Below are 13,205 nucleotides of genomic sequence, written 5' to 3'. Positions count from 1 at the left end.
CGCACACAATACACAGGACCACTGTGCCACCACTCCTCCACACACGCTCGTACACAATACACACGACCATTGTGCCACCGCTCCTCCACACACGCTCGCACACAATACACACGACCACTGTGCCACCGCTCCCCCACGCACGCTCGCACACAATACACACGACCACTGTACCACCGCTCCTCCACACACGATACACACGACCACTGTGCCACCGCTCACCCACACACGCTCGCACACAATACACACGACCACTGTGCCACCGCTCCCCCACACACACTCGCACACAATACACACGACCACTGTGCCACCGCTCCCCCACACACGCTCGCACACAATACACACGACCACTGTGCCACCGCTCCCCCACACACACTCGCACACAATACACACGACCACTGTGCCACCGCTCCTCCACACACGCTCACACACAATACACACGACCACTGTGCCACCGCTCACCCACACACGCTCACACACAATACACACGACCACTGTGCCACCGCTCCTCCACACACGCTCACACACAATACACACGACCACTGTGCCACCACTCCCCCACACACGCTCACACACAATACACACGACCACTGTGCCACCGCTCCCCACACACGCTCACACACAATACACACGACCACTGTGCCACCGCTCCTCCACACACGCTCGCACACAATACACACGACCACTGTGCCACCGCTCCTCCACACACGCTCGCACACAATACACACGACCACTGTGCCACCGCTCCCCCACACACGCTTACACACAATACACACGACCACTGTGCCACCGCTCCTCCACACACACTCGCACACAATACACACGACCACTGTGCCACCGCTCCTCCACACACGCTCGCACACAATAACACACGACCACTGTGCCACCGCTCCTCCACACACGCTCGCACACAATACACACGACCACTGTGCCACCGCTCCCCCACGCACGCTCGCACACAATACACACGACCACTGTGCCACCGCTCCCCCACACACGCTCACACACAATACACACGACCACTGTGCCACCGGTCCTCCACACACGCTCGCACACAATACACACAACCACTGTGCCACCGCTCCTCCACACACGCTCGCACACAATACACACGACCACTGTGCCACCGCTCCCCACACACGCTCGCACACAATACACACGACCAGTGTGCCACCGCTCCCCCACACACGCTCACGCACAATACACACGACCACTGTGCCACCGCTCCCCACACACGCTCGCACACAATACACACAACCACTGTGCCACCGCTCGTCCACACACGCTCGCACACAATACACACGACCACTGTGCCACCGCTCCTCCACACACGCTCGCACACAATACACACAACCACTGTGCCACCGCTCCTCCACACACGCTCGCACACAATACACACGACCACTGTGCCACCGCTCCCCACACACGCTCGCACACAATACACACGACCAGTGTGCCACCGCTCCCCCACACACGCTCACGCACAATACACACGACCACTGTGCCACCGCTCCCCACACACGCTCGCACACAATACACACGACCACTGTGCCACCGCTCGTCCACACACGCTCGCACACAATACACACGACCACTGTGCCACCGCTCCCCCACACACGCTTACACACAATACACACGACCACTGTGCCACCGCTCCTCCACACACACTCGCACACAATACACACGACCACTGTGCCACCGCTCCTCCACACACGCTCGCACACAATACACACACGCACTTCTCTGCTCCGTTTGCAAATGCTCACTCTCAAGCACGAGACTTTCATTTGAATATGTCGTCGGGCCCGAGTGTTCTGATCAAACAAAACCCCACGCACTGATTCAACTGCGCGCTGCTGATTGTATCCACACTTTGAGCAGCTCTTGGCGCCCGCTGGTCGATAAACGAAGACAAATGCTCACAGCTTCGAGTGCGTGCTTGTGTTTCGAAACACGCGCGCGCGCGCGTATGTATAAATAACACAACCTGAATGACAATACTAATACGGACGCGGGCTGCTGCTGCTGCTGCTACGATGACGACGACGACAGAGAAGAAGCAGCGCCGGGACCGTCACGCTCGCGCGTCGGTATCCGCGGCTAAGAGGCGGCTCGCTCATTGTCCCGTCACAAAAGCGTGGCGGGGAGCGTTAATGCCGCTGGCGGAGAAACGGGTGGGTCGGGGTGGGTGGCACTTAGCAGCAACTTCAATACTCCCTTCAAAGGGGTGCGCGGCACTCTCTCCTCACTCTCTCTCATTTTAGCGGGGGGGGGGGGGGGGGGATTGGGCCTTTTCTCTCTAACTACACCGGGAAAGCAGTCCGCGGGACAAAACGCCTTTGTTCGGCGATTGCCGCGAGGATGGACAGAAGCACGGAAGGATGTGGAGCTTGCAACGGCCGAGCCGGCCTGGTGCACTAACCCTTTCCTGCCCTCGGGAACTTTTTGTTTGCGATCGCGGCGAGGCGGCCCGGACGGCCGCGTGGGGAGCCCCGGCCCAGGGTCGCGACGGAGATGCCGAGCCGGAGCCGGTGAGGTCGCGAGAATCCGGGCGTCGGCCCGCCACCGGGTGATCGAACACGAGTTCTCGAGCGAAGCGAAGCAGACGTTCTCTCTCAGCCGGCTCACCCGTGACCGCACCAACGGGCACGTCCAATTCCGTGCCGCGCTTAATTGCGGATCTGACTGTCGGGTGATGTAAATGTTATTCACGGTGGCAGAGGTGGGTGGCAAAGTTCCGTCCCCTACTGCAGGGATCCACAGCCCCCAGGCTGCGGGCTGGTACAGGTCCGCCGCCTGTTAGGAACCAGGCCGTGGACCGGTAACCCGGTCCGTGAAAAAAGTTGTCTTCCACGAAACCGGTTCCTGGTGCCAAAAAGGTTGGGGACCGCTGCCCTACCGCACGAACGAGGTCAGGTGCAGGGATATCGCAAGTAGTTTTGCGATATCCGCTTCCGCACTTCGACGTTTAGCGAACAAGGGAGACGTTGCGCCGTTCTGCGTGAGATCCGTTCAAGCCCTGACATTCACCCTGCAGTGACTGCTGCCTGGACAACAGCGGTGGAACGGGAGCGAAAAGACAGATGGACGGACGGTCCGACAGTCGGGCGGACAGATGGATGGATGGTCAGAAGAAGTATGGATGGTCAGACAGATGGACAGACGGACGAGCGAATTGTGGCTGAGCAGATGGACAGACAGTTGGACAGACGGACGAACGGACGGATGGATGGAATGGTCCAATGGAGAGTCAGAGAGATAGACGCTCGCTCGCAGTCGGGGCGAAGTCGAGCCATCTCCGGGGTAAACTCAAACTAAACTGTTTTTATTTTACCAGGTGAGGCCCACTGAGCTATGTAGCTCTTCTTCAGAAGCGACCTGGCCACGAATGATAGCTCAGCGGAGTGGCTTGTCGTGCGGAAGTTTACAGCAGCCAAATATTCTTCACGCACACTTCAAGATGCGGAGGGAAAGACCGGGGGACCCGGAGAAAAATCCACACGACCACGGGGAGAGAGACACGCGCAAACTCAGGATCGAACCCACGACCTCGTGTGTATACCTGGCGAGGTAGCTAACAACTCGCGGATGCAGAGCTGACGCGGCGCAACGGACTCGGACCGTCGCTCTTTCCTCCTCATGGGTTAAAAATCGCGGCGGCGGAGGAAAGAAAAAAAACAAACCCAAGTGCATCTTTTTTTAATAAACACAAGCTGCGTGGAGTGGCCGTAATTAAGAGGCCTCACGCGGAATCTTTCAGCTCCTTGGCGCGTTTATTTATTTATTTAGGCCTGAGAGCAGAAAAGATAAGGCTCCATTTGCAAGGGTCAGAACCGACGCTCCCCCCACCCCCCAGCGTCTCGCTCTCTCTGGGCTATTACGCGTTTTTTTGTTTATCGGCCACAAAACAAATCCCTTCAAAGCCGTCCCCCTCTTATTATTAAACACATGCAAAGGACACGTGAAGGATGCCTCTTGTGCATTTGGCGGGCGGGCGCGCGTTGTTTTGTTTGTATTAATATTTTGTTTTACTGAATTCGGCTAAACTTGCAGCTCGTCGAGTAATATTAATAATAAAACGTTGCTTTGAACGTGACGCGACGGGCACCTTTGTAGTGGGGGCGGGTGGGAAAGTGCTGCCCCCGTGAGCGGGCAAGAGGTCGCTGGAATGGATCTCACAAGTAGTTCTGTGACATCTCCTTCAGCGAGGGTGGCGACTGGACCCTTCGTCGTTTCATAAACTGGCGCCGATAACGCAGCAGGTATTAAAAAAACAACAACGGGGAAACGACACGAAGGAAAGAATGATCGCAAATGAACTCCCGGCTGCGTTGCCCGCAGTTGGGGATTTGCCCACGCACGGTGTCACGAATCCCCAACGGACAACGGACAGAAATGGAAGTCCATCGCAGACCGCGCGACCTCGCAAGTCGCGCGGATGCGGGATGGGCGCGATCGCTCGCTAGGGGCGCACAAACGAGCGCTGAATCGGCCGCGCATGCACACACACATGCACGCGCACGCACACACGCATCGCACGGCCACATTTACAGAGACAAAGATCTGTCTGACGCACACAGGCACGAATGTACGCACGCACGCGCGCGTGGGCGCACTCACCGACGCACACACGGACGCACGAGATGGCACGCACGCACGTATGGTCACACTGACACGCGCGTGAACAAGAGCACATGCGCACGCACCTTGATGGCGGTGTAGAGATCGCGGAGCAGCCGATCCATGATGAGGAGCACGGCCATGTTGGAGCCACCACCGTACGTGTAGTCAATTACGGAGCCGTGCAGAGACACGAGCCGGTCGTGCCGCGGCATCGAGCTGGGTGAGGATACGCACGCAGAATCACACACGCACACGCACGCGCGCAGAACCACACACACACACACGCACGCGCGCAGAATCACACACACACACGCACGCACACAGAACCACACACGCATGCAGAATCACACACGCACGCACGCACGCACGCAGAATCACACACACACACACGCACGCGCGCAGAATCACATACGCATGCAGAATCACACACGCACGCACACAGAATCACACACACACGCACGCGCGCAGAATCACACACACACGCACGCGCGCAGAATCACACACGCACGCACACAGAATCACACACACACGCACGCGCGCAGAATCACACACGCACGCACACAGAATCACACACGCACGCACGCACACAGAATCACATACGCATGCAGAATCACACACGCACGCGCGCAGAATCACACACACACGCACGCGCGCAGAATCACACACGCACGCACACAGAATCACACACACACGCGCGCAGAATCACATACGCATGCAGAATCACACACGCACGCACACAGAATCACACACACACGCACGCGCGCAGAATCACACACGCACGCACGCACGCAGAATCACACACGCACGCACGCACGCACGCAGAATCACACACACACACACGCGCGCAGAATCACGCACGCACGCGCGCAGAATCACGCACGCACGCACGTAGAATCACGCACGCACGCACGCAGAACCACACACACATGCACGCGCGCAGAATCACATACGCATGCAGAATCACACACGCACGCACACAGAATCACACACGCACGCGCGCAGAATCACACACGCACGCAGAATCGCACACGCACGCACGCAGAATCACACACGCACGCACGCAGAACCACACACGCACGCACGCAGAATCACACACGCACGCACGCAGAATCACACACGCACGCACGCAGAATCACACACGCACGCACGCACGCAGAATTACACACACACAAAACAATAACGACAACAGCCAACGTTCGCCAACGAGTGACGTCCTCGCAACGCCTGTGCCAGGCTAGCTGCACTTTGAGGCCGTCACGTGCAATGCGGGAGGCTCACTGCTGACAGGAGGTCACGGGACAGACTCAGGTGCAGTCGGTGTTGACCGACTGAGATGACTGGCAGATGCACCACCTGTGCCAACACTGATGGCACAGGTGGTGCATCTGGTCCAACACCATGTGAGACTAGGCTCTAAGGAAAGCTGTCTCGGGTGTGGACCAATCAACTTCAATCAACTTCAAGGACAGTGCATACATTATCAGAGTTATGTTTTTTGTTTGCATTACGGCTGCAGGTATTGTGGTCTATGCAAACATGACTCCTTGTCAAAAAGGTGTCAGTTTTGTTGCCAGATAAAAGGGTAAAAAACAATTATCACTGTTGGCAGAGTTGTGTCGCACGCGCGCACACACACACACGTGGTATCACACACACACTGACACATACAAGCGGTATTACGCACACGCTAGCATGCACACACACACGGGCGTCATTGCACACACACAGGAACGCACAAGACAAAGATCCCGCGAATAGCCCATCAGGGTCGACACGGCACACGAAGGGGGGGGGGGGGGTGGCGTGGCCAGGCCTCACAATGGCCTACTCATTTCGAATGACGTTAGAGGACCTTGAAAGTTCACCCTGAAGCAGACGGGCGGGTATTCATGGTCGACACACCCGGGCAGCATTAACCAGGGCGACCCGCCGGATTCGAATCGTGAACGACTTAACAAGCGGCGAATGCGTCACCCTTGGGCCACGGACACCGAGATGTGACGTAAGAGGCTCCGAGTCTAAAGTTTAAAGGACCTATAAATACAAATCCTCATCCCTGAAAGGATCTACACGCACGCACAAGCATACGCGGGCACGTATCAATCAGACCGCTCCACCGTTGAATGCACATTAGGTACGGCGCAGAATTACCGCGATGTTGCCATAACGACGGCCAAGGCCGGGAATGGTCAAGTAGGCCCGCGTCGCGGCTCGCCCACATGGGAGCGAGGCGTGACGCGTGGACGATCGATCGCTGACGGCGGGAATGAGATTGATGCGGCGTTCTTGAGAAGCACGTCAAACGCGCAAACGGGGATGCTAATGAGATGCCACGCGTTCGAGGGATCGAGCGGGGCGGCGACTCTCCGCTGGAATCGTACACCTACCGCGGAAATGTTTTGATCAATCGGTAGAATAACGGTCGCGACGCGGATTTGTGTACAGCGGTTCATTGGTACCATCACGTGCGTGCGTACGTGACGTAGCCAACCGCGCTATAAAATCAGAGGTGCGGCTAATGGGAGATTCATCTCAAGGCAGTTGTGGCGCAACGGTGGGCACGTTGGTCAGAAAGAGAGGCACAATCAGTCGGTCACAGGCAGAAGGGGCGATAGAGATCTTGAGCCTGGACCTGAAAAGGAACAGGGAGTCGACAGAACAGATGGGGGGCACAGAGGAGAATGAGCCAAGATTGGTGGGCGAGTGGCAGAGGTCGCAAACGAGTTTTGATTCCTTACCCGTACCCGTACCCGGCCGCACCACGGTCGTAAACGGGTACCCGTACCCGGCCGGGTACGGGTAGCTGGGTATCGGGTAGGGTACGGGTATCGGGTACCCGATTGTGACCTCTGGCGAGTGGATGAGCGGGTGAGCGAGAAAGCGAGCCGGAGGGCAGATGGGCGAGCAGACCAGTGGCCGGGCGAGCGAGCGAGCTGGCGAGCGGACGAGTGGAACGGCGAGCGAGCGAACGGACGGAGCGGGCGGCCGAGGGGCGCCGGGCTGTCGAATCTCACCGCGTGTAGTGGAACTCGAGCGCCAGGTCGTTCCAGTGCTTGTCGTCGGGCGGGATGACCGACTTGAGGGCGCAGTGCGCGTGTCCGCCCCAAGGCTCGTGGCAGGCGTACACCACGCCGTACTGCCCGCGGCCCAGCTCGGGGCCCAGCCGCGGCATGCCTACACGCGCGAGCGCCACGCGGTACACGCGCAAGACAAAAGTTAACGTCAATAGCCTCAACGGACTGGCGGGGCAAGCGCCGTTAGCACCGATGAAGGCCGGCACGGCACGTGAGGGGGGGCAGGCGGCTGGAACCCCGCCCGGCCGACTTTGTCTCTCTCGTGCCGTTGTTTACACACTGCAGCGGGCAGAGTCGAACCTCGGATTGCCGGGTTCGTAGCGCAGCGTGCCAACTGCCACGACTACCGCTACAACGTGTGCCGCAAGGGCATATCGAGCACGTACACATACGCACGGCACGCACACACACACGGCCGCAATGGTCAGCATGGGGCAGGGTGTCACACGGGTTTATGGACACACCGACGGGCAGGCGGAGACACAGAGACTTGTGGATTTAGAATGTCTGCAACAGAAAGAAACAAAACATCCCGCGTCCAGCCAAACCAGACTGTTGGGGCAAGTGCTGTTAGTGAGCCGTACCTATGAAGGTCGGAACGGCACACGAGGGGGTGGGTGACCAGCACCACGCCCGACCGCCTTTGCCTCCCCAGTGACGGTATTAACTACACACCGCACCAGACATTCATTTGATGCCGAGTCAACCTAGGGGAGGGCCCAGGACCGGTTCAAATAATCGTCACTGGGTGTTGGCCGTGAGCGGGAATCGAACTCGGGTGCCCGGGTTCGTAGCGCAGCGGCACGACCGCTCCCCATACGAACAGCACCGCGAACAGGCAGACGGGCGTGCAAAATCAGGTCACGTGGATACAAATGCATTTAGATACACAGCTATGCCGATATGCGGATAAAAGCGTGTCCCGTAGATTCGCAGGTACGTGAATACACGGCGCACGCACAGGCACAACAACCGCCATTCGCCACTAAGTGGCGGTGACGTCACCACGACGCTTGTGCCAGGCCATGTGCACCTTGAGGCCACGTGAAGTGTCGAACGCCCGCTGCCAGGAGGTCACGGGGCAGGCACACACACACACACACGGACACATGAAGGCGACTAATGCTACACATTAGTCAAGGTGTAACCGCGCCGTGCCCGAGGACACGGGCCCGCAGGCAACTCATCTCCAGCGTGCGGAGGTCACCAAGGTCGCCACACAATGTCCCCCAGTCCCCTCGGCATTGTGCGGCTCTCACGGCTCGCTCGCCCGCTCTCCCCCCGTCGCTTCACGATCCGGACAACCGGGGAATGGCGTTGGGCTGTCTCCATCCTTACCAGGTTTGCAAAAGAAGTCTGCCAAATGTCTTCCGGATTATTTGATCCAACCAGGTAAATTCCCCTGTGTTATCAAAACGCTCCTCTGCCCCGTCTTTGCTCAAATTCCACCACCCCACCCGCCCCCCCCCTATCAGCCCCCCCTGCAGTAATCAGGGATCCAATTTTTATTTTAAAACTATTTTTTATCTTTACCAGGTAAGGCCCCCCCCCACTGAGCGATGTGGCTCTTTTTCAGAAGCGACCAGGCCACAAATGATAGCTCAACACAGTTGGCTTATCGTCACGTGAAAATGCATACCAGCCAGATACTCTAAACGTGCGCTGTTGATTCTAAATGAGGAGGGAACAGCCGGAGGACCCGGAGAAAAATCGACGCGAGCACGGGGAGAGAAACACGCAAACTCCATATAGACAGGGGCGTCAAGGGTTGGGATAGAACCCACGACCTCCTGCATGACAGGCGAGGATGTCAACATCTCCTAGCCACCGTGGCGCCCCAAAGGGTGCGCTGCTCGCAAAGCGGCGGGTGACGCACCGCTCCCCCTCGACGCCCATTGCACGGACGCCGCTTTCAGCCTCGTGTAAGACCACACGGAGCTCCCAAGAGCCGAGAGCGTTGCAGGAAAACCAGCACTCACTTCGCCCACCCGGCGCCCGGCAAAACTTCCCGTGGCTTCAAGGCGGCGGCGGCAACGGCGAATTTGCATTTCGCCCGCCGAACACGTTGAGTCTCGGTGTGTGCACCACGACGGTGAAATCGCTCGCGAGAGCCAACGCCGCATCGCGCATCGCGCACCGCGCACTCGGTGGGCGCAAACGGACCGTCGATCCCGTCCGTCTCGGCGTACGGCGGCCGATGTGGACGCAGCGCGACGACTTCACGTGCGGGCGGGCGGTCAAGCCAGGCGACCGCGTCAGGAGACAGCGGAGTAGCGTTACCATCGCCGTGATGTCTCCTTCCTATTCGTGGATCGGGGGCATTGAGTCGTTACGCGTTTGCGTACCGTCTGTTTTGGATGACCGCAGTCGCACCGCCACTACTACTACTGGAGAGTTTTTCGTTTGTGCATCAGGTATCCGCATCTGCCGCGGTTTGCACGGACGCAGTTTACGGTGGACCACGGAGCATTTGTGGAAGATCAAAAGCGGGAACTTTTGCCATCGAAGCAGCGACCGAACATCGTCGACCCCCACCCCCCCGGTCCCCCGGGTGGCAACAACAACAGCAACAGCAGCAACACGTGCAACAACCGTTACTCATGCAAATAAACGATGGCGGTGGCGGCGCTCGGTCATCGTCCCGGGGTGACAGCTCCTCTGGGCGCGCCGTCCTGGCGAGCCGACCCCCTCTGGCAGGCCTGACCCCCCCACCCCCCCACCCCCCAAGACCGATCGCGGTGGTGATTGCGCTGACGTCAATTAAGCCCAGGGGGTGAGCGCGGACGTTCGTCCGAGCCGGCAGACGGACGCTCGGACGGGTCAGACGGGTCGGATGCGCGCGAGCGAGCGCACCGCATCGATCGGGGCGGCGATGCGGGCTGGGTGGCAGCAACCAGGTGCGCTTCCGCGGCGGTTTGGAACGCTCTTCTTTCCGATGTTAGGAAGCCACTGGTAGCTACGCACTTTTAAATCATCATCATCTCGATTGACAAACTCATTTCTTTAGAACTGCTCATCATAGTTTAGTTTGTTGTCCTTCCCCCCCCCCCCCCGTCACCTCAGATTAGCACGGTCGGCTTAAGTTCAACATTCATACACACGCAGGGAGTGTCCCGTGAGTTCGCTGCGCAGCGCGTATCGATTCTCCTAATCGTGTGTGTTTGCAATACACCCGTGGCGGGGAGCCGTCATCACCGCGGTCGTTAGCACCACACCTAGGAAAGGAGCTGCGGCGGTGGCGTTAAATACCCCCGCTCCCGCCCCCGCCGGAGCGTCTCAACGGCATCGACGTGAAACCGACAGCGGCGATCTACGACCACGGCGAGGCCACGCCGCCGCCCGCTAATTGCGTCGATTACCGAAAATCACGTCGCGTCGGCGCCCACGGTGCAGGGAGCGGCGACCCCGAGCGCACGCGAGATTAAATCCCGCGCCGGGGCCTCCGCCGGACAACAAAAGTAAACAAAAACAAACCCAAAGGCCAAACGAGAGCTTTTCACTTAGCCGATCGCGCACTCAAGAACCGACGGGATTTAATGTACACCTCGAAAACATAATGAGCCGCGTTCAATGCAACTGTGCTAATCATGGCAGATCCACCCACTGTGACCTTCACCCGCGGAAGCTCACGGAAAGCGTGGCGTGCAATCGCAGAGACACCGACCGGACCATCGACCACACAGCAGTGAGTCCGTGGGCCTCTGCCCGAGTCCGTGGGACTCTACGTGAACCTGCAAGTCACTGAGTGAGATCACATAGTAGTGAGACCACACAGTAGTGAACCGCTGTGAACAATGCGCGAGTCTGTGGGTCTCTGCGCAAGCCGTGCGAGTCATTGCCAACTCCAAAAATTCTACGGAAGCATCGAAGCCATCCACTGCACGTCCACTTACTCTGGACGTAGACTAATGCACCGCCATTCATGCAGAAGAGGAACAACACCATTCAGCTGTGACAATAGAGACGCGAGTATTAATGGGTCTGGCTATTTAAAAAAAAAAAGATTGCCTTATCACCCACACCGTTGCGACGACTCGGCTGGGCTAAAACTATTGGGGGGTTTACACCGGGGCTGGACACGCGGAGGAGTAATAGGCCCCCCCCCCCCCGACCCCTCCATCACACACACTACAACTAAATAATGTTTTATTTTAGCAGGTAAGGCCCATTGAGCTACATAGCTCTTTCTCCGAAGACACCTGGCTATCATCTTCTTGGTTCTTTCGGTAAAGTCACGAGAGAAGGGAAGTAATAAAATAATAAAAATAAAACAGACTAAAATAATTCTCATGACGTTTCGGCCACAACGCAAGCAGCCGTCCTCAGGCGAAGACCAGGTCTGTCGGGGAGACAGCGTCTGAATGAAACACCACCACGCTTGGAGCGTATATTTAAGCTGGGTTGAAAGTGGAAGAGCACCAAGAAGATGAATCCCTGCAGTCACGAAAGCTTTAAATCGAAAATTAGACCTGGCTATCGTGAATGATAGCTCAAACGAGTGGCTTATCATCATGTGGAAATATACAGCAGTAGCCAAATACTCTAAACACGTGATGATCATTCATTCTAAACGTGCAGGGAAAAACCGCAGGACCCAGAGAAAAATCCACATGACCATGTGGAGAGAGACACACAAATTCCAAATATGCAGCAGGCAATCAAGGTCGGAATCGAACCCACGACCTCCTGCATACCAGGTGAGGTAGTTAACATCTCTGCCCGGGGCAGCAAGAATTATCTGGAAAAATGAAAACCCTCCCAAAAAAAAATTAATTCTAAGTCGGCCGGAGCTTTGCGTTATTCAATACTCGCAAGCACAAAGACGCCGCTTCGGAGCCCAATTCACAGACCGCGAATTTGTCAGCTGCGTCAGAAGAAGGGCAGCTTGATTGATTGTTCCTATTTATTGGTCAGCCAGGTGGGAATGCATTGGGACAACGCGTTGAGCTGGGCGGTGGTGGCATTGGCGGCGGCGGCAGCAGCAGCAGCGAGGGTTGGTGGACACCACAGATATGTTAAATTTCGATTTAAAGCTTTCGTGACTGCAGGGATTCATCTTCTAAAAATAATAAAATAAAACATAACAAAATAATTCTCACGACGTTTCGGCCACAACGCAAGCAGCCGTTGTGGCCGAAACGTCGTGAGAATTATTTTATTATGTTTTATTTTATTATTTTTATTGCTTCCATTCTACGTGACTTTACCGAAAGAACCAAGAAGACACAGAGATGTTGTTGTGACAATCCACTTTCTCCCGTGGGCGTCGAGGAGCAAGCCGTACTCCTGGCTCCCCAGGAAAAGGCCAATACAGCGCAGTGTGGACTAATCGCCATCTGTTGATTCCATCTGTACGGGGGATCGAGCGTTGCCCCCTCGCGCGCGTGTTTGTTTTCTTTTTCTCGAGTGCTCCGGTTTCCTTCCACTTGTGTAAGTACTCATTAGTTGGCACGAAAAAAAACCCAATGCAAAACACCTACGAAAAAGCGTAAGTGTGTCTCGCATGGATGA

General features: G+C 57.0%; 1 protein-coding gene across 1 annotated transcript in view; it reads right to left on the bottom strand.

The window, feature by feature from the left end:
• The window catches only part of LOC133356722 (dual serine/threonine and tyrosine protein kinase-like), an 84,938-nt gene that overhangs the window by 12,626 nt on the left and 59,107 nt on the right, over positions 1-13,205 (bottom strand). Inside the window, exons 9-10 of the mRNA XM_061574365.1 lie at positions 7,635-7,794; positions 4,704-4,836 (exon numbers count right to left, since the gene is read on the bottom strand). Of these exons, the coding sequence (XP_061430349.1) occupies positions 4,704-4,836; positions 7,635-7,794 (293 nt within the window). The remainder of the gene's footprint in view (positions 1-4,703; positions 4,837-7,634; positions 7,795-13,205) is intronic.

Source organism: Lethenteron reissneri, chromosome 55 (assembly GCF_015708825.2).
Source record: "Lethenteron reissneri isolate LAM-NWPU_2019-01 chromosome 55, ASM1570882v1, whole genome shotgun sequence".
Classification (NCBI taxonomy): domain Eukaryota; kingdom Metazoa; phylum Chordata; class Hyperoartia; order Petromyzontiformes; family Petromyzontidae; genus Lethenteron; species Lethenteron reissneri.
This window is presented reverse-complemented; position numbering and strand designations above follow the sequence as displayed.